Source organism: Lagenorhynchus albirostris, chromosome 7 (genome assembly GCF_949774975.1).
Source record: "Lagenorhynchus albirostris chromosome 7, mLagAlb1.1, whole genome shotgun sequence".
Classification (NCBI taxonomy): domain Eukaryota; kingdom Metazoa; phylum Chordata; class Mammalia; order Artiodactyla; family Delphinidae; genus Lagenorhynchus; species Lagenorhynchus albirostris.
The window spans coordinates 379,220-406,436 of NC_083101.1; the positions used below are offsets into that span (position 1 = coordinate 379,220).

Genomic DNA, 27,217 nt, shown 5'->3' on the forward strand with positions numbered 1-27,217 from the left:
TCCCCCGAAGGCCAGCACTTTCTGCTCACCTTAGAGACAGGTCCTCTGCAAACATCCTCCTAGAAAACAGGCCATGGCCCTGTGGCGTCCAGGCGAGAATGGGGCTGCTAAGATGCGCCCTCACCCGTGCGTGTACACACTCCCACTCCCACAAACGCATCCACATGCCAGCGCACTCGCGGCACCAGTGCCTGTGTCACCACAGACGGGCCTGAGGTGCTCCGACCACGCAGCACAGTGTGCACGGGAGAGGGAAGCAGGTGCAGAGCGGGGGCCTGTGGAGCAGCGTGGGGAGTGGGAGCCGTGGCGGGGGCTGGCGAGCGGGGCAGAAGGCAGGGGCAGCAGCTCCCGGGTGGGCTCAGCCTGGCCCCGAGCCCCTCTGTGCTCTCTCACGGCCACCCAGTGACCGGGATTGGGCCGGACTTTCCTGCCTCCTTCCCCGGGGGCCAACGCCCCCCAGCCCACCGTGGCTTTTGGCCCTGCGCTGGGGCGTTCTGTCCCAACTCGGAAATCCGTAACGCCCCCAGCAGCACTCTCAGCTGGCTCTGGGTGACCAGAGTCCCCGACGGAAGTCTCAGCCCCGCCTGCACCTCTGCTCATCAGAGAGGCCTCCTCTCGACCCCTGTCCCAACACCAGAACTCGATACTATTGGAAACTGCATTAAGTCTCTTGGGCTGCTGAAGTAACCCCTTGAATCTTCCGGCTCACAAAACACACCTCTGAAAGGCGGTGTGTAAGTCAGACACACCAAGTCCCTGGCGCTGCCCAAGACTGTCCAGAGGGCCGCCTTCCGTGGTCACTCCCACCCACGGCGTTGCCACACCGCGCTCTCACCCCGGCGGGGAGAAGCGGGGAGGCTTTACTTGGTGGTCTCTTTGCTCAAAAGTCCCCGCAGGGGAGGAGTGCCATTCCCCCGCATCTCAGCTCCTGGGAAAGGGCTGTATCCTAACAGCTCCAGCCAAGGCGAGGGCCCCTGAGGAGGCCCCGGGGGAGCTGGACTCTGCTCCCGCCGCCGCCCACAACCCACTCCGAGAGCCTTACGCGGCGATGGAGATGTTGGCGGCAGACATGGGGCTGACTTCAGCCACTTCTTTGGCCTTTTGCAGAGCAAGCTTCTGGTTGGCTGCTTCTTCCATCTCCTCTTCGTCCTGTTTGGACAGACAGAAATGTGTAGCTAGCCTGAGAGTGCTGTGTCCACTCCGATGCCACCAGCTCTTCCGCCTGGAGCCTCTGAGTCCTTCCTGCCTCCTGAGCCAGTGGGGCCAGGAAGCCAGCTCCTGCCTTAGCACGACCCACCCACGCTCCAGACCGCCCTGCTACGCCCACCTCTGCAGGCAAGAGTCCCCAGGGTTTCTGTGTCAGCACCCCTTCCCAGGGCGCTCACAGCTGACAGCCCCACTCCAGAGCTCCAGCCCCACGTGTTAGTCTTTATTCCATCAAAATGCAAACCCACCCCTCCTTTATTCCCACCTGCTCCCCCGCCACCCAGAGCACTTGTCACACTGGAACGAAGTCACCTCTTCCCCAGGGTGCTGAGCCAGGGCGAGGGGCAGGCGCCCCACCCTGAGCCTGGGTCCCTGCCCTGCACCACCCACACGAACCATCACCAGCAATGTGCCTAGCAGGGCCACCTTGCAGCCTTTGAGCTTTTCCACCTGCACTCATCGGGTCACATCTGTCTACCTGTGACCATGCCTGGCCCTGTGTTCCCTTCCCCACTGAGTTCCTGGAGAGGAGCCCCACGGCTCTCTGCCACCCGGGATAGCATGTGCTCAGGTGTGCGCACCTGCGCAGACACCCCGCCCTGCCTCTGCCCTCTCCATGGGAAGGGAGTGGACATCCAGACAGACCCTCCAGCCCTGGCCCCATGTCACTAGGCAAAACCAACATGATCTGCTCCTCAGATCTAGATAAACAGCTCTAGGCTGAGTCTACCAGCCCTGGGAGGGAAACCAGTCTCTGTGCCGTCCAGCTAGATCACTGGGCCCATGCTTATATCCCCCATTACCCCAATCCCGGGCCCACCTGGCTCCCCTGGGAGCTGGCATTCCCAACATGTCCCCAAATGTCCTTGAATCTGCTTTTAGAGGCATAGCAATGGCAACTAAGTCCCCTATTAGCTGTCTGAAGATTTCCCACCATAGAGAAGAGACATTCAAACTTCAGGCCTCAGAGGGGAGGCAGAGCTAGACCCACCAGAACACCCTAGAGACGTCGTTCCTCCAGCTATGGGCTCCATCCTGGTTTACGGCCCTCAAATCACTCCAACTGGTGTTCTACAAACAAACTCGATGTGAGTTTATTTCCACTTCAAAATAAATGATGCTACCATATATTTGTGGGACTGTAAAGGAGGGAGTGTCCGCCCTTTGGTCTCTTGGCCAGCCCAGGAATGCCCCATAGCCTGACACAGACAGGCGTCCACCTGCCCCAACTCCCAAAGCAAGGAAATTCCTGAATTAGGGCAGTTTGCCCAAAGGGGCCACCACCTATGGGCTGTGCATGGATACAGGGCCCCAAGGACATGGCCTGTCAGTATGTCCTCACCCACTGACAGCCTTGAAGGGGCAGTGAGAGCTTTGAACTCAAGCTCACCCAGCCCAGGACGATGCTGCTGGGCACCCCTAGCTCACGTGGTCCTGTAAATCCTGACCCCAAGAAGTGCTCTGTGCTTGCACGGGTCCCCCCAGCCAGAGCCTTGGGCCATTCTCCAGCCCCTCCTGAATGGCAAGGTTCAGTCTAGGAACTGGCTAACAACAGAAATGGGCACGCCAGGGGGATTCCCAATCCTCGGAAGCCAGCACCCAGAAGAAGGGAGGAGTCCAGACCCACAGGCACTGCCCCAGCCCAGCTAGGGGGTGGGGGGAGGCACACTGCACGGGCCGCCCCCGTGGAGCACTCCTCGCAGGGAGCCGGGTGGGGCAGCAGGGCACCTGTACAGCACGCGCTGTCAGGACCACTGTGGCACACCTGCATCTCTGTCGCCTGCCTTCCTCAGGGAAGGCCCGAGTCAAGCCCCAGAACGGGGACAGTGTTAAGAGTCTTAGGATGTGCTAGACTGGAGTGGGTGCTACACAAGTGGGAGGCTGTCAGGGACGGCGGGCGCGAGCGCACAGACACCCACACACACAGGTGCGCGCACAGGCATAGGCCCGGCGTACAGAGCAAGTGTGCGCGTGCCTGCAAGGAGCAGAGCCTGCTCAGAGCCCCTGACCAGCAGGAGTGCCCTCTGCACCGGGAGCCGGGCTTGTCAAAGCGCCAGCCTGAGGCTGAAACAGCAGGCTGCCTGCACTGCCCAGGGCAGAGAGGGTGACTGTAAGCGGGCAGGGGGTTGTGCCATCTGGAGGGAAACCACAGGGGAGACACGTGTAATCACGTCCCCCACCAGGCTCAAGGATGAGACATGACTGTTAGACGACTCCCACTGGGCACAGCCTGGAAAGAAAGCTGTCCTGCCGGGACACGGGCTTGCTGAGAACAGGCACCGACTGCTCCCCCAGCACCAGCCTGGCCCGACTCAGGACCGCGCTGCCCAGCGCCAGCCTGAGCTCAGCCAGCCACACCGGGAATGACCACAAGGGTCCCTCAGTGCCCTCTGGGGTCTTCAGACTGGATGGCCCCTAGGCCCACCTCCTGATGCGTCTCGCTCCTGAGAGGACACAGCCCACTCCACACAGAGACCAGGGCAGCCCGGCCCCCATCTTCCAGGCCCCTCTCTGGTCTGCGCCATGTCATCCACCACCAGCTCCCACACCTCCTCCTGCCTCTCCGGTCATCCTTCCCAGGTCTCGGCTTCCCAGGAGCTGCCCTCGTGCCCATCTGCCTTCCCAGCATGCTCTTTCTGCCTACCTCCTCGGTGCCGTTCCCCACAGCCCTGCCTGTCCAGGGCCTGGAGGAAACACCCCTGGACAGCAGTCACATGGCCCTTAACCCAGGTCCTGGCCCTCCTCATGGCTCTGCAGCAGCATCCAGAGCGACACGGATTGACCCCCCCACCCCGCCCATAGCTAGGCTGCAGGTGGGTCCCTACCTACACACCTTGGTCAGTTCCTGCGCGTTGGCAAGGTTGTCCACGGCGATGGCCAGGAAGACGTTCAGCAGAGTGTCTGGTCGGCTCCAGCTAAGGAAGGGAAGCCCTCCGACGCACAGCCTCTCCCAGGCTCAGACCGCGGCTCCCTCTGACAACACAGGGGCCCATCTCCCCAGGGCCTGAGCAGCCTCGGCCTCCTTCCTTGGTGTCCACATGCCCCCACCCCCGGCCCTCCAGCCCTGTCAGCCCGTCAGCCCCAGACACAGCCCAGCCCAGCCGCTGGGTCCTGTGGGCCCCTGGCCTCCACCCGGCCTCCTTCATGCAATGTCACATCGCCCGGCCTCCTCGAAGGCCCACACCACCCTTCCCCCCGCCCCCTCTTCAGGGCCGACGCTCCAGGCCGGAAGCTCGCGCTGTGTTGGATTGATCTGCCTTTGCCCCCTAGGAGGGCACAAGGGCTGCCCGCTCTGCCCCCACCTCTCCCAACAAGCACCCAGGCTGCATGTGGGCTCTGGCACCTTTGGGTCCCACGAGCAGAGACCGACGGACCAGCTTCCTGGCAAGGCTCACGGACACATGCCTGGCTTCGTTCCCACCTTCCTTTACCAAAGCCGAGTCCTGGGACCCCTCCCTCGAGGTGCCCCTCCTCCAGAGCAGCAGGGGCAACGTGCGGATGGCAGATGCCACGGGAGTGCCCAGCAGGAGGCCGCCGCCTCCAAAGCGTCCTCCCACTGTGCCCCCTGGGAGCCGCGACAAGGTGCTCCTATGGCCCCCAGTCAGAAATGAGGAAACAAAGGCCACAGAGGGCAGGTAACTCCCCAGGGTCCCAGGGTCAGGGGGCCCAACGGCCCTGCCCCGCCCATCTGAACTCTGCAGGCCCAGGCCCTCGCGCTGCCGCTGACCTGAACCCCCTCAGGTTTCCCGTCAACGGAGCCGCCTCTCCCAGCCTCAGCGCCAGGCAGCACTGTCCTCCCTGCGCTGCCCCCGCCCCCGCCCCCGCCCCCGCCCCAGCCCTCGGTGCCTCACCCCTGTGCCGCCCCCGCAGACCCAGGCCCACCCCTGGCCCCCGCGGGCGGGTGCCCTCCCGGTCACCTAGTGCCCTGCACACTGACGATGGGCAGGCAGTCCTTTGCCATGGGGTGTCCGCTGCCCGCTCAATGCCAGCTGCCCCTTCCCCTCAGCTGTGACAGCCGAACCGTCTCAGACCCTGCTGGTCCTGGGACAGACGCCCAGGGACAGCCCTGGGCCCCATGTTATCCCAGCGGCTCTGGGCCAGTGCCACGCTCAAGCAGCCGTCGGCTCTGCGTGACCCCTGTGCGTCAGGCCCCCTGTCCGGCAAGGAGGTGCCCTGGGACTCAGGGGGGACCCACATCCCAGGGCAGTGCCTCATAGACAGGCCTGCTCAGGGCCCCAGTGGGGCCCACGGGACAGGACACCAAGGCCGGCTGCTGCCTCCTGGCACTGCCCACAGCTGTGGGCACCCGCAGAGGCCTCGCTACGCCGAGAGCAGGACAAAGGCCATGCCCCTTGGGGCCCAGCCACAGGGACACACTCCAACCGGGCGGCGCGGTCAGGGGGCCTGAGGCACAGCCTCCCTGGCTGGGCTTGCCCTGACGCCCCAGAGTCCCACAGCCCAGACCCTGAAACACAAGCCTGAGGAGTATCCTCCGCACAAGACCTTCCTTTGCGCTTCTCTGCAGGTGGGCGTTTCCATGGGCGAAGGTTTGTTCAAAAGCCCAGTGCCACAACTTAATTCTGAATTAAATTAAAGTGAAAACAAAACAGATGGCTGCCCTCAGGCTCAAAGCCCACGTCTTCCCGCCAGCTGACCTCGCTACTTGCCTCGGGACACCCCACGCGCTGCTCACGCTTTCCTCGGCCCCCGGGGCCGACCTCAGGCTGCATCTGTAACTCAAGCTGCTCCTGGGCAGGGGTGCATCACGGCCCACCCTCCATGGGAAAGCCGCCCACACGTTCATTCGTGCCGACCACCGGCTCCGTCCTCCTGGGGAGGGAGGGGAGAGCAGGCCCAGGAAGCACCGACCCCCTTGCCCAGACGGCAGAAGGATACAGTTTCCAAACAGCGTCAGGACAATGAAGTAAACCGACGAGAACATGCCTTTGCTGACTCCACCTTGCGATTCGATCCCATGATACATCACCGCGTTCCAGTCCTCCCCGGTCAGGATCTGCAGAGGGCGGGAGAGCAGCCGGGGCATGTCCCCACAGCCACCGGCGTTCACACGCACGCCCACACCCACAAGCCCATGGGCACACGAGTGCGCACACACAGGTCCTTGGATGATGGTTAAGGTGGCCCAGGAGCCTCCAGAGAAACTTCCAGAAGGACATGGCTGCTGGGCTGGGTCAAGATGAATATGCTCTGGGTTTCTGCCAAGAATGGAAAGGGAGCTCCCAGCAGGAGAGAAAGGCGAGCAAAGGCAAGGAGACCATGGCAGAGCTTCCCACGTCCCAGAGCTGCCTGGTCACTGCCGCACCAGTGAGGAAACTGAGGCTCGCAGAGGGGCACAAGCTGCTCACGGCCAGACAACAGCTACAGGGCCTCTGACCCTCCAGGCTCCTGCCTCCCCTGGCCCAGGGGGTCCAGGCCACGAGGGCGGCTAAATGCCGTCCTTGCCCCATCGGGAAACACGTGCCTCTTTTTCACTTGTATTTGGGGGAAAGTACAAGGGGATAAGGTAACAGACACTCGTGTGTCTGCCACTCAGAATGGAAATTGCTAACATTTTGTCATATTCGCATCAGGTCCCACTGCCCACGATCACCCTCGACAGGCAACCCCAACCGTGAACCTGGGGGGCCTCCAGTCTTTGTGGTCCTACACCACACAACACACACACACGCCTATAAATGAAATACACCACGTGTGTTTTAAACATGCACGGGCAGGTGTCAGACTACATCATCATTCCGTTCATTCACTCGTTTACCTTTGAAGTTTACCCGGGTGGACACGTATAAATCCACTGTTCGTGGAAGGTGCTGCATAGATCCCTTCCATGTACTCACCCATCTTCCCCAACAGGCACTTCCGAGGTTTTTGCCGGTGTGTCCCACTGTGAACATGAAGTTTGTCTAGAACTGGTTCTGCTGGATCGTAGGTTCTGCACGCCTTTGACTTCACTAGACATTTCCAAAGTGTTTATCCCAAATTACAGTCCCACCAGCAACGCAGGCTCTGTCTTCCTCACACCCTCGTCCCAAACTGAGCGCAGTCACACCCTTTGATAGCTCCTGGCCGGAGCGGTGAACGGAAGAGCCAGGCAGGCGGGACATCTTGTCTTGTATCCAGTGGCTGCTCAGATCTCCTTTCTGTGGCCTTTTCAACACTTTGGCTTGGATTTCTGGTAACTCACCTTTTCTTACTGACTTCCTTAAGTATTCTTGTATATGCTAGCTCTCTATCTGCAATGTCTACTGGAGAAACCTTCTGCTGGTGTCCTTTCTGCCTCTAACTGTTTGTGTTGTAAAGAGGTTGAATGAAGTCAAATGTGTCCGTCTTTTCCTTCATGGTTTCTGCTTTTTGCCCCTTAAGAAATCTCTCTCCGTCCCAAGGTCATAAATAATTTTCCTCTATTTCTTCAAATCATTTTAAAGTTTGGCTTTTAGGTCTCGAATCCAACTAGGGCTTGTGGTTACTGCTCTGTGCACACCTGAGGATGAAGACCTCCTTTCTTCCACACAGAAGGCTCGTTTTTTGACCATCCCATCCCGCTCCCATTGATTTAAAATGCCATCTTTTTCATATGAGCAACTTCCTACATAGGCTTGGGCATGTTTCTGGGCTTTCTAGTCTGTTCTTTGATACTTTGTCTTTATACCTCACAATCTTCATTACTGTAGCTTTATAATAAGTCTTGATATATGGAGGGGCACATCACTCCTTCTTGAACTGTCCTGGCTATCCTTGGCCATTTACTCTGCCACAGAATCAATATGCTGAATTCCAAGAGCAGTTCTGTTGGGATTTGGATCCCAAATTAAATTAGGGAGAACGGATCCCTTTACCACAGTAAGGCGTCCCATTTATAAACATAGGTATTCAGTTCTTTCGGTCTTTTAATAACAATTTATAATTTCACCTGTAAAAGTCTTGCATACTTTTTGTGGATTTATTTCTGGATAACATAGCTTTTGTTACTACTGTAAATGAAGTCTTTCATTTTAATTGAATCTTCTAATTGAATGATACTGTTATATAGAAAAGCTTTATTTTTCCTATGTTGACCTTGTGTTCAGCAACAATGAATTCTCTTATTATTTCTAATTGATTCTCTTGAGTTTTCTATGTAAATAATCACACCATTTGTAAATAATAACTATTTTGTCTATTCCTTTCCAGTTCTTCTGCCTCTTTCTTTTTCTTATTACATTGACTTCAACTGCCTGAATACTAGATATCCTTAGCTATGCTTTCAATCTGTATTAGTCTGGGTTCTCCAGCGAAACAGAACCAAGGGGAGATGTCTGGGTATATCTTGTGGTCATGGAGAATAAGTCCCAAGACCCACAGCTGACAAGGAGAGACAATGGTGTAAGTTTCAGCCCAACTCTGAGTCCAAAGACAAGAGAAGACGGATGTCCCAGCTCAAAGATGGTCGGGCAGCGAGAGCAGACTCTCCCTTAACTCAGCCCCTTTATTCTACTCAGGCCTTCGGTGGACTGGGTGAGGCTTCCACATCTGCTTTCTCAGTCCACCAATTCAAATGCTCGTCTCATCCAGAAACACCTTCATAGACACACCCAGAAATAATGCTTAATCTAGACACCCCATGGTCCAGTCAAGTTGACATAAAATTAACCACCAACAATCTTTTATCTGTGATGTTTGCAACGGTCTTTGTAAAATAATAGCTTTACTGAGATATAATTAACATACCATATAATTCAGTCACTTAAAGTGTATAATTCAATGGTTTTTAGTATATTCACAAATATGTGCAACCATTACCACAGTCAATTTTAGAACTGAATTCTAAATTCACAATTTAGAATTCTGAATTTAGAATTTTATTTCCATCTCTTCAGAAAAGAAACCTGGGCTTCCCTGGTGGCGCAGTGGTTGAGAGTCTGCCTGCCGATGCAGGGGACACGGGTTCGTGCCCCGGTCCGGGAAGATCCCACATGCCATGGAGCGGCTGGGCCCAGGAGCCATGGCCGCTGAGCCTGTGCTCCGCAACGGGAGAGGCCACAACAGTGAGAGGCCCGCGTACCGCAAAAAAAAGAAAAAAAAGAAACCCATCCATATTAGCTATCACCCAACTAGCTGTGGGTTTGTTTTTGGTTTTTTTTTTTTTTTTGAGTCCTCAGTATTTTAAGTTCTTTGTATAACATGTTTTTCATCATCATATCAATATTCTATCTTTCTAAATCTATTGATATGCTTATTTTTCTCTTTTAAACTGTAGAGATCAGGAAATTACATTGACAAATTACTGTATTACCGAGATAAGCACAGTTGAGCCATGAGGTTCTATTTTACACACAGTTGGATTTGATTTTTGAGTGCCCCATTTCAGACTATTTGCATCTGCCTTCGCTGAGCGAACACTTAGAGTGCCCGCCTGCTGTGCGCCAGGCAGTCTTCAGGCACTTGGCATCCTCAGTCGACAAAACAAAGCCCCCGCCTCACAGATCTGTGGAAGGAGAGAGCTCTCTGAAGTGGAGCCAGGAGGCCTGGATGGAATCTGACCTTTGACCACTTCATGTCCTAATGCAGGCCTCCAGAACGTGTCAGGAACTCAAGACGCTTATCAGACACCTACCCTACAATGCCTGGTGACAGCCGTCCTTGAAGGACACACAGTTCCCTTCTTGCGTCAGAGCACAGCCTCGTGGCTTTTGTCTTCCAAGCCCCCGACTCTTTCTCTTCCCCAGGACACTCTTTTTATTTTAGCCAAATCTGTGTCTCTTGAGTTGCAGTTCTTAAGACCCCAAAACACTTCTTATTTGCAGCCTCCTGCAGTTTTTTTGGTTGACAGAGCTCACGCTCTGTCTGCATTTTGCTTTCCTTACACTGTCTTTGCCGGGCTGTGGGGTCAAGGTTGTCCTAGCCCCATGAAATGGTTTCTTCCCTTCTCTGGAAGTGTCTGAGTCCATTATCATCTGTTCCTTACAGGCGTGGCAAAACTCACCTTATAACTCCCCGAGCCCTGCGCAGGAGGCAGGAAGGCGGGAAGAGAGCTTTGACTAGGGATTCCATTTCTCTAATGGTTATAAAATTATCCAGTTCTTTTTTCTCCTTGAGCTGATTTAAGTAACTGATGTTTTCCTATAGAAGTGCACATTTCATCTAAGTTTTCAAACCTATTGGCATCAAGTTGCCATAATATTCTTTTGGGATTTTAAAAATATCTCCCTTTTCTGTAGTTATACCTCCCTTTTAGGCTATACTTTCAAAAAAAATATTTTTTTATTGAAGCATAGTTGATGTACAATATTATGTAAGTTACAGGTGTACAATACAGTGATTCACAATTTTTAAAGGTTATATGCCATTTATAGTTATTATAAAATATGTCTATATTCCCTATATTGTACAATATATCCTTGTAGCTTATTTTATACGTCATAGTTTGTACCTCTTACCCCTATATTGCCCCTCCCCTCTCCCCTTTCCCCACTGGTAACCACTCTTTTATTCTCTTTATCTGTGAGTCTGCTTCTTTTTCATTATATTCACTAGTTTGTTGCATTGGGCTATACTTTTTATTTGTGCTTTTTTTCTTGATCAGTCTTGCTATAAAGTTATCTACTTTATTAGCCTTATTGAGAACGAGCTTTTTAGGATTTTGTTATCTTGGTATTTTAGTTTTATGTTTCATTAATGTCTGCTCTTAGCATCATTTTTTCCTGCTTTCAATTTCTCTTTGGTTTACTCTATTATTCTTTTTTCTAGATTTTTAAGATGAGCACTTAACTTATTTATTTTTAGTCATTCCCTTATCTTGATAATTGCTTTTAAGACTCTAAGTTTTCCTCTAAGTATTGCTTCAGACTCATCCTATGAGCTTTGCTAATTATTGTTCAGTCCTAAATATTCTGTACTGCCCACTGTGCTGTCTTCTTCAACCCAAACCCTCAGCTTTCAAATATGGGGAAGATCTTAAGTGACTGTTTACTAGTGCTTTCTATTTATTTAAGTAATATCAAGAATGTGCTGGACTTCCCTGGTGGTTCAGTGGTTCGGAATCTGCCTGCCAGTGCAGGGGACACGGGTTCGATCCCTGGTCCCGGAAGATCCCACATGCTGCAGAGCAACTAAGCCCGTGTGCCACAATTACTGAGCCTGTGCTCTAGAGCCTGCGAGCCACAACTACTGAAGCCCACGTGCCTAGAGCCTGTGCTCCGCAATGAGAAGCCTGCGCACCTTAACGAAGAGTAGCCCTGCTCGCTGCAACTAGAGAAAGCCCGCGCAAAGCAACAAAGACCCAACGCAGCCAAAGAAAAATAAACAACATAAATAAATTTAAAAAAAAAAAAGAATGTGCGCTGTAGGACTGTGATTCTTTAATGCTTGTAGAAATTTCCAGAGCGACTTAACAAGTGATCGGTTTCTGTGAATGCTCCTTGTGCCCCAAATAACGGCTATTTTATTCACTATCAATCGGCAAGTTCTGTGCGCACCAGCCGATTTGTGACTGCTGTGCTCGTGAGTTCTTTTACATCCTGTCTAATCCCTGATCAGCTTCATCCTTCAGTCTGATAGAAGTATAAGTCTCTTAAAAGAGGGTGGACTGTTGATTTCTCCCTGTAATTCTGTCGGGTTTTGCTTGGTATGCTTTTTGAGCCGTGCCGTTAGGCTGCATCTTCCTTTTATTGTTACGTAATGTACTTCCTGATTTTTACAACAGCTTTTTTCTCACCTTCTTTTTCACTTCTATTTTGGCTGATGTTAACATTACACCAGCTTTCTTTTGGTTAAGGTCTACTTAGTTTATCTTTTTGTACCCATTTAATTTTAAATTATGTACTATTTCAAACATTCAGAAAGGTACAATGAATAATATTTAAAGCTCTGTGTACCCATTACCCAGCTTAAGAAATAAAACTTTAAAATGTAGCTGAAGTTCCCTCAATAGAAATCTCCAGTCTCATTCCTCCTCTCCCCAAGCCCACCTCACCCTGAATTTGGTGTTAAACATTCCCATGCAAGCTTTTACACCTGTACTTCCATATATACCATAAACTTGTTATGCAATGTGTTTTGAAACAAGATGTTTCCATCCTTATTAAATATTTAGTATCATATGCTAAACCATAATGGAAAATAATGGAAAAAGAAGGTATATATGTATAACTGAATCACTTTGTTGTACAGCAGAAATTAACACAACATTGTAAATCAACTATACTTCAATTTAAAAAATTAGTTAAATAGTATCATATGCCTTGTATTATTTCAAATCTTGCTTTTCTTTTTTTTTTAGCTTAACATTGCTTGTGATCCATGTTAATATAGTTAATTCTAGGTCATTCACGGTCTTGCTGCACAGACGGAACACACCCTCCTTATCCACTCTCCTGATGATGAACAATCAAGAGGTTTCCAGCGTTTTGCCATCATACACGATGCTGCTGTGATGGTCTCGCAGGTCTCTCTCTGTGCATTAGGCCAGGGACCTTCCAGAGCACATACCCACAACAGCAACTGCTGTTGTGTGAGTTCCGGTGGGTTAGATACTGTGACATTACTTTCCAAAGTGGTTCTACCAACCCACCAACAGCATAAAGGAATCCTCATTTCTCCACATCTTCTCTAAAACTTGAGACTGTTAGATTTCTTAATTTCAACTAAACTGACAGGTGGGTTTACTTTGCATTTCCTGACTACGCGTAAACAGATGACGGTTTTTACAGGTCTACTCATCAGCCCGATTTCCTGTCCCGAGTTCCTTGCTTGTACACTTTGCCCTTTCCTGCTGCAGTATTTGTCTTTCCTTTTTGATTTGTGGAAGTCTTCGATTTATTCTGGTTATTGGTTATTTAGTCTGGCTGTTGGTTATTAGCTAATGCTGTGGAAACATCTACTCCCAGCCTATGACTTGTTCGTTTGACCTTTTTATGGTGTCTTTTGATGCACAGAAATTTGTATTTCAATAGCCAAATCTGTCAAAGCTTTCCTTTATGATCTGTGCTTTTCTACATCTTCCTTAAGAAGGCTTTCCCTGCTTTCAGTCAGTAACATTACTCTCCTGTATGTTCTAAAAGTTCAGAGTCGCTCTTCACATTTATGTCTTAATTCATCTGAACTGATATTCAAATCTGCTACAGGGTAGAAATCCAACTCCACGTTTTTGTCTATGGATAACCAAACTGTCCATCTGCAGTGACAACATGAGTGTTCTGTGTATATAAGTATTTCATCTGTAAATAATGACATTTTTCTTCCTTCCTTGGCAATCCTGAGAAATGTTATTTCATTTTTTTCTTATTCTACTGCACTAAGACCACTGATACTAGCATAATCTGCTAAGGGTTTTTATTTGCAAGGAGTGTTGGGTTTTATCATGGGATTTTCTTTTAGAAAAAAAAATTCACGATGGACAGTTTCAAACATACAAAGTGGAGAGTGTAATATATCCCTACGTACTCATCACCCAGCTTCAACAATCAACACAATTTGTCAGTCTTGTTTCATCTGCCTCTCTCTCTGGTGCTTGGCTGTGCTTTTGCTAGAGTTCAAATGTTTTCTCTGATCATATGTGTTTTTTTTCCTTCTTTAATCTGTTAAGATGAATTACATTAATAGACCTTCTAATGTTAAATCATCTTGCGTTTCTAGGATAAATTCAAGTTGATCATAAAGATGATCTTTAAGTACATCCAGTACTTCCCTCAGGACGTTTTGTCTCTCTGTGTGTGACAGTAATCTATATGTTCGTTCTCTTATATTGCCCTTGTCTAGTGTTTTCATATCAAGGTTATTCCAGTCTCATAAAAGGGTGGGTGTTTCCTCTTTAACTTCCCTGGAGTCGTCTGTATAAAATTGGAGTAACCTTTCTGAAATATGCAGCAGAATTCACTTGTAAATCTGTCAGCATGTCTCCAGGGCAGGTCGATTTTTCAATTATTCAATTAGTATTCAGAAATTATTCAGTTTCTGAAATAGCCCAGCTTTTCTGCTTCTCCTTGGGTTAATGCACCTTTTCTCCCCATTTATCCTCTTTCCTAGACGTATCCATATCCGTGTCTGCAGCGCTTTCAGCAGTTGGCTGTGACTCTCAGAATCTGTGTCTGGGTGTGTCTTTCTTCCACCTCGAATTGCGGCTCTCTGAGTGGGGATTCCAGGCCAACAGGGACCGTCCTCCAATACTTTAAAGTTGCTTTTCCCAGACCTTCTGGCATCATTGCCACGAGAGGCCTGCCATCAGACTGGCATTCTTTTGCAGGAGCTCTGTCTTTCTGGAACAGATTTCAAGATTTTCTCTGTATCAGGCTGTGTCCAGGTCTCAGCTCTTTCTGGAACATCGCTGGCGCCCTCCCTCTCCACCTCTGAGCCGCAGCTGGCTCAGGTCCTCCGCGTTCTTGAGAGGATCATGTCAGTGTGCGGTTCAGCCTCCACTTTTTATTTAAGCAGCTGTGTCTTTTACTTCCAGGAATGTTACTTAGTTATCTTTCGCATTAACCGGAGATCCTCAGTTCCGAGGTGGCTTTCTTCCGTGATTTTGTGCTGAGTTCTTCCTTCACCCTCTGAGGGTTAACGGCGCCTGCATTAGTGTGCTGCTTCAGTTTCTTAGGAGCGGCTCACCCTCCACCTGTGGGCGTGGTCAGGCAGCTTCACCAGGAGCAGAGTTCAAGCTGTTCTCCCCCGGTCACATGCCTCCCTGTGCCCTCTCCAACCCCATTCAGAAGCAGGGGCTCCGGCCTGGGTCTCAGGCCCTCGACCCAGCATCATCCTGTGGGCGTCACAGGCCCGGCTGGGCCAACAGTCTGTCCTGGCCGTCCTCTCGGCCTCCTCCAGCCTCGACCACTCTCTCGGCCTCCTTAAAGGGCTGGACGCTTCCCCAGCTCTGAGTCAGTCAAGCCATTGGCGATGCTTCTGATGGAGAAGGTGCGAAGGGTAGTACGCTGACGGGCAACCCAATCCTTAAAGCTCAGAGGACGGTGAAGCCACAGGACCCGAAAGTGGGGTCGGACAGGAAACAGAACGATGACAGCCCGGGGTCTGGAGTCCTGCCAGGCCGGGAGCAGACGAGCCTCTGGGAAAAGAGCTGCTCTGCTCCACCCAGGTCGGGAGGGGGCTTGCGGTGACATCACGAGCCTGAGTCACTCTGTCAGCAAGTGTCTAGTGTGGTTCTAACGGTCGGCTGGAAAGACGCCTTCCTTTGAGAGAGGAGCCCCGAGGTCCCCCCCATACACTCACTGAGGCTCCAGCGCTGGCTGGGGGGCAGCGCCAGCGGCCCCAGAGGCCAGGAGCCAGGCAGGGCCCCGGCCAGAGCACCTGCAGCCTGTGGGCTTCCCTAAGTGCCATTGTGGGCACCCCCGCCGCCCCCGCCTGTCCTGCTTGGCCTCAGGTGTGGCGGAGGGTGCTCACTGGTGAGGCCAGTTGTGGGGCACCCAGGGGCCACAGCTCTGTGAGGGGGACGGCGCTGAACCGGGAGAGTCCTCAAGAGGGAACCAAGGCTCAGCGTCCCCAGGGGCTGCGGGCGGCATGTTTCCAGACACAAAGGGAAACAGGGGCCGCTGGGGCCAAGCCATTGGAGGGAGAAGCCTGGGGAGTGCTTTCCACTCGACTCTCAATGGACGACGGCTGTGATCGGTTCCAGGTCTCGGGGGCAGAGAGGTAAGTGGCGACCTGAAGCCAGGGCCTCCCAAGGTGTCCACCTGTTCCTCGGGCAGCTCCTTCCCGACCTGGTCCCAGCGCGGGGGGCGCACGTCAGAGGCGGGAGGGGCCGACGGGGAAGGCAGGCTGCGTGCCCTGCACACCCGGCAGGGGGGCCCCACACGCCAGAAGTGAGCCAGGAGCGGGAGCCTTACCTGGAAGACCGTGAGGATGGCGGCGGGGAAGGTGTCGAAGTTGGTCGTCGGAGTCTCGTCCTGAAAGTTGAACCTGACAGGAACAAGGGTCTTGGACAGAGGCAGCTCCATCGGGCTGGACGGGCTGCGTCTGGTGCCAGCGGCCCCCCTCAGGACCCTCAGGGAGGGGAGCGGAGGACGCGCCCGGGGCAGCACCATCCCCTCTGAGCGCTGCGTCCGGGGCCCGGCCTCACTTACTGTCCCCCGAAGAGCTGCATGCCCAGCAGGGCGAAGACCACGATGAAGAGGAAGAGCAGGAAGAGCAGGCTGATGATCGACTTCATGGAGTTGAGCAGCGACACCACCAGGTTCCGCAGGGAGCTCCAGTACCTGCGGGGAGAGGCCTGGTCCGAGCGCCTGGACGCCCGGACACGGACGCACGTGCCTGCGGCTTCCGGCGCCTGCTGGCCTGAGGGCCCACGCTCGGTGTGTGGAGAGTGCTTTCTCAGGGGTCCAGACCACCCGTCTGGGCCGCGCCCGCCCCCTGCCCACGGGGACAGCAGACGCCGAGGGTCCAGCGCTGAGCTCACGGTCGCCTCCTACACCTGCTCCCCAGTCTCCCCACCCCCACGACCACGCTGCCTTCGCCCCTCAACCCCCTCAGGCCAACTCGCGGGAAGCGAGGGCCACGGCCACACAGGAGAAGGGGCTGCACTGGAGCAGCCATCAGCATCGCCACCCTCAGCACACGGGTCCCCGCGCAAAGAGCCTCCACTGAGCAGGCCGGGCACAGGGTGCAGACGCTGACCCCAGCGGCCCCTCCCAGAGGGCCAGGGCCACACAGTGCGGAGCAGCCCTCCAGCCTCGACTCCCTTCCACCCCACCCCTCCAACGCTCCTGGGGGTCCGAGACTCTGTCCCTCTCATTCAGCTGGCCCCCCCTGGCTCACAGGCCCCCTGAGGTCTGCCCACGGTCTAGCTGCTGCTGGCTCGCTGGGTGATGAGTCCCCTCCAGCTGCGACCCCCAGGAGAGCCCAGGCGGACGTACCACATGCCTCTGTGCCTTTGCACTTGCTGTCCTCTGCCCTGGACTAGGGCATCTGCCTGGGGCATCCCTGGGCCCTTGTCCCCAAGGCTGCTTCACAGAGGCCCACCATCCTCCTCAGGCTCTCTGACTAGGTAGGTGAGAGTTAACGGGAGATGGGCTGGAAGACTCCAAACAGCCTTGTCGTGGGATGGGCGGGGTGTAGGTCAGCCCACGTCAGGACAGGGGCCACCCGCTTTCCAGGAGGAAACGGAGCTGCTAAGATGCCAGGCCCACGACCAAGGAGAGGGCAGCACCGGCCGTCACCTCCTGAAGCCCCTTCTCCCGCAGAAGCAGCAGCGCACGGAGGGCAGGCGGCGCAGGGCACCCAGCAGCCTTTGTGGGCCAAGCCGACCGAACTCCTGTCAAAGCTCCTCCACGGTTAAACTGTCCTGACCTCGAATGGCCTCAGGTTTGGATTTAAAACAGAATAGAAAGACCGGGAGGCTGTGTCGGTCACTGCAGCGGGGGCCTGGAGCCCAAGCCACCTGCGCAGGCTCGGTCTGGACCGTCCCACGGTCGTCGTGACCCGGGCCACCAGGGACACTGCGCGGAGGCCGGTGCCAGGCACGTGCGGGCCACGCGCTCCAGCCGCTCGCGGGGTGGGAGCCTCAGAGCCTCGGGGTGGCTCGGGTACCACTGTGGAGTCCTACGGCCATGGCCGTTGGGGTGAGGGCAGCTCTGCTGCTGCCGAGACAGCTGTGGACAAGGGCGGCCCCCCTTCCCAGCACTGCTGATCTGGCAGAGAGGGGGGAGGTTTGGCCTGTGTCGCATTCTGGCCTGGGCCTCAGCCTCCTTGTGGGCAAAAAGGAGAGACCTGCTTCCAGGCTGTGAAGAGCCAAGTGGGATGAAACTGAATACACGGTCAGGGCCCCGTCCTGCCACCGAGGACAGGCCAGGCAGCGTCGGCCCCGAGTGGAAAAGGCAGGCCTGGGAGTTCAGGTCAGAAGGTCAGAGTCCCGTCGGGCCAGGACGGGAGCAGGGCTGCAGGGTAGGTGAGCAGACTTAGGGGCGGGACGATGGGAAAACATCCATCTGATAACCTCTGTTTTCTCCATCAACTATGGAGCAGAGTCATCCTTTGAGGTTGAAAGGTGGGCTTGCTGATTTCAAGAGAGGAGACAGGGTGAAACCGTGGGGAACGAGCTAACGAAAGAACCAGAAGTGCTGGGGCAGTGCTGAGGCTGGACATGGCGCTGCAGGTAGACGGGCTCCCAGGGCTGACACGAAGTCCTGTGGGCTGTGGCCCTCGCTCGCGTGGGCTGCTTTGTGACTGTCTTCTGTTTTTAACCAGTTAAAACCCACAGAAAGAGATTCCAGGCCGCCGAGGGCAAGACCCACGCCGCCCGTCCCCAGGAACGGCACCCGTGTTGGCTTGGCTCCCACGCTGCCTGCGCCCCCGCCCCCCAAAGCGCACGGATGACATACTTCGTGACTTTGAAGATTCTCAGCAGCCGGAGTGCCCGCAGCACACTGATCCCAAAGGAGGTTCCTGGCTTGATGGCCGCCCAGACCACTTCGAAGATGCTCCCCACGATGACCTGCAACGGAGATGAGTCAGCCTGGGGCGCGCGTGCGGCTGCTTCTCTCCGTAAGCATCTGCCCCGCCCACCCTGTCTGCAGCTCAAGCCACAGAAGGCGACAGGAGGCACAGGCCTCACACTGAGCCCCCGCCGCCTCCGGGAGCTGCAGACAGGTGACCGCCCTTCCCCCACCCAGACACACCCGGAGGACACAGAACAGGGGCGAGTGGGGCTGCAGCTTTCCCGGCAGATCCTTAAGCCTCCTCGTCTGATGCCTCCCCTGTGCTCCATCACAGCCCGGTGACCCTCTGGGGCCGGCAAACCGCCTGCGACAGCTTTGACTGTTACGCTGCTCTCACACAGACCAGCAGACTCTGCTTCCTTGTAACATCCCCTTTCTGGTCCTGCCACCTCTGAGATGCTCCAGTTCATAACTGCATCTTGTCTTCTTCTGAACAGCGGGAGCCAGCAAGTACCACCAAGGATAGATGGGCGCAAGTCTGCCCCTTGTTTCACCAACAGTCATCCCGGGCGCCGTCCACGTTGGTGGACCGGGACTTGCGGGCAAGAGGCCTGCCCCTCCTTCCAGCCACTCCTCAGCATCAGTGTCTCACGTGAGGGACTCAGAAAGGACAGAGCAGCAGGGCTGAAGCACAGCGGACCCCTCACCCAACGGCAGCCAAACAGAATTCCCTCCCTGGCCACGGCACCTCAGGGGGCACACCCGGGCTTGCGGTCAGCGTGAGCGCTCGTGTGCCCTTCGCGCGTGTGGCTAATTCTCACTCCCTCTAAGCTGGCTTCTGCAGCTGGTGGGGAGAACTCCACTGCCGAACGTCGATCTCTTAAATTCCCTTTCGCTTCGCTGGGCTCACACATCACCCAAGGTTTCAGTCACTTCCACCCACTTCATACCAGCTGCAAACAGGATCAGCTCGACATCAACACCTCACCAAGCCTGACCAACAGCGACTATGCCAGGGCAGCGGTCCCTGCAGGTTAGCGCTGGTCCACGACCCTGCGTGTCTGGTCTGCTGGCTGCACCAGCTCCGCATCGCCCCAAATGCACAGCCTTCCGCTGCACGTTTCCCCCCCTGGACGCAAGCACACCATTCAGGGGAGTTCAGACCTGCTCACAGCTGCTGCACCCACTACGACCCTAGCAGGGCAGCGAATGGAGCGAGCTGGCCGCGTCTGTCCTTGGTCCCCCGAAAGTCACCACCAGTTCGTCCTAGCGTCACGCAGCACCCAGATCGTGCCCGGGGCCGAGGCCTGCTGTGTTCGGAATCTGCTTTCTTCTCACTGTCACGCTTCCAACATGTCTCCTATTTCCCAGCAAGCCTCAGAATTTGCTCGCATTGGTTCACAATGTAGGTGGCCTCTCAGGACGGCCCCCATGATCCCCACTGCTTCGGGTCCCCCCCCTTGTACACCCCCGTCCCCTGGAGGGTGGGCTGGACCTAGTGACCCACTTCCAGCAAACAGAACACACCAAACGTGACGGGCTGGCACCTCTGAGAACAGTTACAAGAAGCCTGAGGCTTTGGCCTTCGTGCTCTCGGCCCTCTCTTGGGCCACGGCTGCCGTGTTGTGAGGACACTGGGGCAGCCTGTGCAGAGGCCCACGTGACCAGGCCCGAGCCTGCCAGCAGCCGCCAGAGTGAGGCCGGAGGATGACTCTCTGAGGTCTGTCAACAGTCACGAGCACAAGCTTGGAAGGGAGCTCTCCAGCCCAGCGGGGGCTGCGAGGACTGAACCTCAGGAGGGACCCGAGAGTCACAGCCTGACTGCTCCCCCACCAGAATGAGAGGACATGTGCTGCCTTAAGCCACTAAGCCCTGGAGTAACTTGTTACCCAGAAGGAAAGACCAATACCGACTTCGGAAGCAGGAGTGCCGCGCTGCTGAACTAAGGTGCCCAGGCGCGGGGCGGCTCTGGAGTCGGGGGGCGGCCCCAAGCAGCACAGCGGCGACGGCCTGAGGCGCCCTGAACACACTCTTCCGAGGACTCTGGACGCTGAAGGTGCCGCCCGTGAGGCCTGCAGGAGAGTGAGGGGGCACAGGAAACTAAGGAGGGGAGCGGGCAGAGAGCCACGCTGCAGCCGCAGGGGCAGCGGAGACGTGCCTCCTGCGCTGGGGCGCTGGTGGAGGCGCCGTCCAAGCAGAGTGCACGCGGCGCTGCTGCCTGGCGTCTCCCGCTGCTCGCGGCCCAAGGCGGGAGGAGGGCGGGAACTGAGGAAGCGCTGCTAAGTGAAGAGAAGCCACAACTCGCTAGTTTGGGAGATGCTCAGCCTCTCCAGAGACCAAACAAGGCCAACGTTAAGAAATGGCACGGTCAAAAAAAAAAGAAATGGCACGGTCTAAAAATGAAGCCAAGGGCACAGTGGGGGCTGGTATGGAAGATCCCAAAAGATCAAAGGCGGGGCCTCCGAGCATATTCAGCTGCTTTCCGGCCCTTCCAGGGATGTAGGGTGAGCCTCGCAAATGGGCCTCTCGAAGCAGTGAGTCCTCCAGGACGTGGGAGGGTGTTGACCTTGGTCATCTCAGCAGCAAGCTCAGTCCGAGAAGGGCTCATCTCTAAGAGAGCTGTGGGCACGGCTTCCGTCCAATGGACTGAACTCTGGGAAGGCTCACAACACACCCACAATGCTCTTAAAAGGCTTACATGCACAAACATATCACCAGCTTGGGTTGAAATGCAAAAACCAAAATGAGGCCTTTGGATCCCACAATTCTACTAAGCAGGAAGCAGGCCAAGAAGACCTCAGCTGGAAACGTTCCCTACCTTCCACGGAAAGGGGAGGGGACTCGAACGTTCACTACCTTCCACAGAAAGGGAAGGGGACTCGAACGTTCCCTACCTTCCACAGAAAGGAGAGGGGACTCGAACGTTCCCTACCTTCCACGGAAAGGAGAGGGGACTCGAACGTTCCCTACCTTCCACGGAAAGGAGAGGGGACTCGAACGTTCCCTACCTTCCACGGAAAGGAGAGGGGACTCGAATGTTCCCTACCTTCCACGGAAAGGAGAGGGGACTCGAACGTTCCCTACCTTCCACAAAACGGAAGGGGACTCGAACGTTCCCTACCTTCCACGAAAAGGGAAGGGGACTCGAATGTTCACTACCTTCCACGGAAAGGGAAGGGGACTCGAACGTTCCCTACCTTCCACAAAACGGAAGGGGACTCGAACGTTCCCTACCTTCCACGAAAAGGGAAGGGGACTCGAATGTTCACTACCTTCCACGGAAAGGGAAGGGGACTCGAACGCTCACTACCTTCCACGAAAAGGAAAGGGGATTCGAACGTTCACTACCTTCCACGGAAGGGGAAGGGGACTCGAATGTTCCCTACCTTCCACGGAAAGGAGAGGGGACTCGGGTAAAACCAAGAGCCCAAGGGCTCCCAGGCCCCAGAACGAGTCAGGGCTTTCCCAACACGTGCTGGCTGCAGTCCAGCCGGCCCTCCTGTGCATCCCACTGGCCCCGTTTTGAACGGGAAGGTCTAAAGCAGCTACCCCTGCCCGTCCCACTGCTGTAAACTGGGTGTGGGCGTGGATAGCTCGCCTCTCTCAGTTCACGGCTCTAAGATTGAAAGAAACTGTAGGAGCCTCAACCAGACCTGGCTCCGATTTGGATGACGAGATTCGGGGCGCTGAGCTGATGCTGTGATGGGATGCGTCTGGGGAACTGGGAGTGGAGGTGAGTGTATCTTACACTGGATCAGCGGACTGTGGTAGTCAGCCTCCGGGACGGCCCCCAAGGACCCCTGCCTCCTGGTGCTCGCATCCCTGGGTAGCATTCTCCCCATGAAAAGCGGGCGGGCCCGGCGACTCCTTCCTGACGAATGTTAATACAACAGCAAGGCTGACGGCTGTCTCTCCTGAGACTGGTTTCTGTAGCCTCCGTCAGGTACTCGCATCACGAGCTGCCACACGGTGAGGACACGCAAGCAGCCTGTGGAGAGGCCACGGGACCGGGAAGCGGGGCCAGTCACCAACCACGAGCGAGTCCGATCAACAGCCTGTGAGGAGCCTGAACGCAACCCTCCAGTCCTGATCAAGCCTTGGGATGACTGCGTCCCCGGCCTCAGCTGGGCCGTAAACGTGTGAGAGATCCCAGGCCACAGGCACCCTGTAAAGCCACGCCTGGATTCCTGACCCTTAGAAACTGAGATAATAGATGCTTGTTTTAAGCTGTGACGTTTTGGAAAACTTTGTTGGCTTGTGTGCAAATTATTCCCCTGCCCTGGGGCCTAGCTGGTTCCCACACACCGTCACTCTGAAGTCTCCTCCCCTCTTTGGGTCCCCTCTGCCTATGCGCACCACAGCTTTCTTTGTAACCAAGAAGGCAAAGGAGTAGAAGAGTTGGCTTCCCCACAACCATCTATGAAAATCGCAGGTGCCCACGTGTCCCAGAGAGCACCTGGGCAGCCACCGCCTTCCCCCGCCCAGAGCTCAGGCAGCATGGCGGGTGTATGACGCCCACCCCGGGCTCCAGCACTGACTCCCCTGCACACTAGCTGGGCAGTCCTGGGCCCATCACACAACGTCTCCAGTTATTCATGCATGAAGTGAGTCGTCGTGAAAATCTGACAAAGTCGTAGACACTGTCTGTCAGCTGCACTGCAGCGCAGAGAGGAAAAGGTAACGTTAAACTGCATCCCAAGTCGAAGCTTTCCTTCGACCTAGGTCCAGCCTCCTCCCTGGCTTCTGAGAAGTCTGCAGAGGTGCAAGGCCTCCTCGGGCTGTGGCACGGCCGCTTCTCACTCAGAGCCTCCACCAGGTCAGAACTCAGCCTCTGGACAGATGTCAACAGCACCCCATCCCCAGGCTCTGGGCTCAACACAGGGAGGAGCCCAGGGAAGGGGACTCTTCGCTGCCCGGCCCTGTGCTCGTCCACAGTGAGCCTCAGAAACACCTGCCTTCCAGGCCTCCCTCACCTGCAGAGGCTGGTGAAGGGACCCAGGCCCACTGCTCCCCTCCGGCCTCCCCAGGAAGCGCTGCTGCATGTGCCCAGGACCAGACCCACAGGAATGAAGGGGTCAGGACCACGGCCCCCTTGAGCCTCCACGGGACAGCAGACATTCAGAAGATCGCACACCAGCTGCGGAGGAGGCCACAGAGCCTTAAGCTGATCTTGAGACTCTACAGACAGGGCCAGGGAGGGAAGGAGGCTGCCCATGGCCAGCACCCGCACCAGTCAGGGCCCGACCAGGACAGGCCTCCCCTGCCTGCCAGCAGCCTTTCTGACCCACAGGGGATCACAGTCCCCCAGCCCCCGGGCTCTGCTCCACAGGCCCCAGCTCACACTGGGTACGGCATCGTGGGAGGGGTGCGTGCGTTCTCCGGCCAGGACACCGCGGACCCGTCTGGACCCGCAGCAGGCGTCCCTGACGAGGTGGCCCACTCACCCCAAAATCGAAGCAGTTGAAGGAGGACCGGAAGTAGCTCCTGGGCCCCAGGCCGTACATCTTCAGGGACATCTCTGTGAGGAAGAGACCCAGGAAAACAAACTCTGCAAAGTCTAGGAGAAGCCGGAGAAGAGGGGGATTAGCTCGTGTCTCCTCCCACCTGGCTCCAGCCCAGACAGGAGGACACCAGACCTCTGGGCCGACCCAGGGTGGGGCTTCCAGGCCTGGCCGGTGGCCCCTGAGCTCCAACCTCAGCCAAGGACAGAACAGCCCGCGAACAGACAGGGAGTGTCGCAGAGAGGTGCTCCTTCCAGCTTGAAAGCTGAGTGCCCAGTGCCTTGGGACACAGAGGCAGCCTCCCAGGACTGGGCTCAAGAGTGAGTTCCGGGTCAAGGGCCCAAATCTCCCAGGGGAGGACCCAGGCGTCAGGCAGAGGGCGCCCAACCCCCGTGAGTGAGACTTCTGCCGTCAGTCTCATCCCGCGCTCCGTGCACTGACGGCAGCCGGAATCCCTCAGCCACCCGGCCAGAAGCCCTGTCCCTCTGCGAGGCCCTCCTGACCCCCCTGGACGCACAGCAGCACCGTGTTGGGTTTTAACCATGTTTGCAGGCTCGCCCCCCTAAAGGCGAGTGTCCCTACCACCTGACACCCCCAGGCCCCCGCAGTACGAGTCTCCCAGGAGGCACCCATGCTTGCTGGGGGCCTTGGGGAGTCATACAGAGACCCCTGTGGGTGGGGTGCCTTGCGCTTCCCGCAGGCTGGGCCGGGCAGGCAGCAGTGGTGAGCAGGGCCTGCCTCAGCCCAGGGATCCCACCACGGCAGGGCTGACCCGGCTGGCAGGACTGAAGGGAGGCTGCACTGGACCTGCTGCGAATCCAGGGCACACAGACACTACCCCTAACCCAGCCTGAGCATAAGGCAGGGTCAGAGCAAGAGGAAACAGTCCAAAAGCGGTACGAGGCCACAGACCGCAGGAGACGCAGCCGAGCTCGGCCACTCACGGGCCGCCAAACAGGAATGCCAGACGTCAGAACAAGGCCACTGGCTTTGACCCTCATCCCAAAGCTGGAATCCACCTATCATTTCAGACAGTGAGCCTCTGACCCCAGGGCACGGGAGCCAGGGAAGCAGCTCAGCACCAAGGGCAGAGCCCACCATGCAGGGCCAGGGACCGAGGGGTCCAGTCACCAGGCAGTTGCCCACCCAGCCTCCCCAGGGCCTCTGGCATCCAGGCTGGTTGGGAGACTGGACCTCAAGCAGCTCATGCTAAAACAGATGGTAGAAGAGGGGGCCACACACTTCCTGCCCTCCCTGCACACCCCAAAATCTACTCTCCCCCACAGCTCTCCACCAAGTGCTGCACAGAGGCAGCGGCCTCACTGGGCAGGTCTGCGGCAGCCGAGGCCCTGAACAAGCAGAGACATCAGCTCCACTGCCCACTGGGCACCGTGCCTCACAGACACACACGTGATGGTTCATACGGCCCTGGAAGGTCTCGGGCAGGGGACCGGAGTACGTGGACAACCAGCTCCTGCCTGGCCTCTGAAACCAGTCAAAACCACCACCAGGGCACCCGAGCCGAGCACGGGACGAGTAATGAGACGGCAAAGCAGCCCTCCTGGAGGAACCGCAGGAAAGCCGTGCCCGAGTGCAGTGGGAACACAAGCCCCGGGGCCCCTGCCCCTCAAGGCCCCACGAGAGGAGCTCAGGTCCTGGGAGGAGAGACCACGGAGACAGGCACCCCAGCCACACACACGGCAGACCTTGGAGCTGACACTGCCTGGGTGTCCACCTTGCTCCCGGGAGACCAAAGCGGGAGCCCTGTGCATGAACGAGCACAGGAACCGCCGAAGGGGAGGCTTTCAGAGACAGGGGACACCTGGAGCGGAGCCCCCGGCACCCTGCCTGCTCCTTCTCTCTCCCAAGGAGGAGACCCTCAGCTTCACGTGCTCAGCCTCCCCTCAGAGGCCGAGAAAGGGTGCTCACACATTCATCCCTAAAGCATTCATTCAACTAGCAGGCCCTGGCACTACTCTGAGCTGGCCCGGGAGACAGCTGACCCCTCTCCCCAGAAGATTACAGGCTAGGGGAGCGGAGCAGGTAGGTTAAACAGTGTGTGCATTATAACAAGAGGACAGCGTGCTGTGGGGGGACAGAGGGGAGGGTGGTCAGGTCCATTCCGTGAGGCCTGGGGGTTCACGGGATGACAGCACCCACTCCCATCCCTCCTTCACCATCCAAGCCTCAGTCTCGGGGTCCTTGGTGCACTGGGAGCGGTGTGCTTGGTGGGCAGACAGTGAGGTGCACAGTGCCCGCTCTCTGCGGGGCGGCCAGCCTCAGGCCAGAGTCCCATGGCGAGCTCTGAGGAAGCTGGTCCAGAAGGGGAGTCCCCACCTCCGCGTCTGCCTCCTGCAAGGTCTGCCCTCCCTTGCTGGGTCAGCCTGTCTCAGCCCAGCTGTCAAGGGCACTGAGCAGAGGTGTCCAGAGGCAGCACAGACCCACCCCTCCCTCCAGCCACTTTCCCTGGGGAATATGCTGATGAGCTCAGGGGTCTCCAGAAAACCACAGAGCAGGCAAGGCAGTGAGGGGGCAGATTCCCCGCCAGGGATACCTACGGCCTGGCCCAGCACCTGGACACTTCCAGCCTCGCGCTCCTGCATGTCAGACAAGCGACCAGGCCATGCGGCTCACCCCCAGCCCGCTCAGCTGGTGAATGCCCAGGAAACAAGGAGAAACCACAAGACTGACTGGGCGCCACCGGCTTCTTCCGAGGGAAGAAAAGGCCTGGTTAGGAGGCCCCAGGGAGCAGGCGCACCATTCGCCGAGGTAGGAGGAAGCCCTGTCTCCCCGGGCCCTACCCAGCCCCCAAGGGCGGGGAGACTGCAGCCTGAGGACTCAAGGCAGACACTGAATTCGGTCCCAAACCACGTCCCAAGCCACCAAACCATGGGTCCAGGACACATGATTCAGGGGCCAGGGCACCAGTTCCACATGCACCCTCCGTGCCGTAACCCGCCCTCTCCCGGGGAGCCAGCCTGGCTGCTAGAAGCTCCCTGGGCTCCTCTTGCTTCCGCTTTCTCTTTGCCCTTTCCCATTATACCAGCAAAGATTTCAATCGAAGTTTGGGAAACAGTAGCCTGGAGTCCCACCCCCAACACAGGCCTCCCCACCCACACTTTCAAGCAGCCCGTGGAG

At 56.2% G+C, this 27,217-nt stretch overlaps 1 protein-coding gene across 2 annotated transcripts in view; it reads right to left on the reverse strand.

The window, feature by feature from the left end:
- The window catches only part of CACNA1B (calcium voltage-gated channel subunit alpha1 B), a 193,062-nt gene that overhangs the window by 94,018 nt on the left and 71,827 nt on the right, over positions 1–27,217 (reverse strand). For both annotated transcript variants that reach the window (XM_060153244.1, XM_060153245.1), the window contains exons 12-18: positions 24,023–24,135; positions 18,522–18,634; positions 16,269–16,400; positions 16,032–16,104; positions 6,103–6,220; positions 4,040–4,107; positions 1,043–1,149 (exon numbers count right to left, since the gene is read on the reverse strand). In XM_060153244.1, the coding sequence (XP_060009227.1) occupies positions 1,043–1,149; positions 4,040–4,107; positions 6,103–6,220; positions 16,032–16,104; positions 16,269–16,400; positions 18,522–18,634; positions 24,023–24,135 (724 nt within the window). The remainder of the gene's footprint in view (positions 1–1,042; positions 1,150–4,039; positions 4,108–6,102; positions 6,221–16,031; positions 16,105–16,268; positions 16,401–18,521; positions 18,635–24,022; positions 24,136–27,217) is intronic.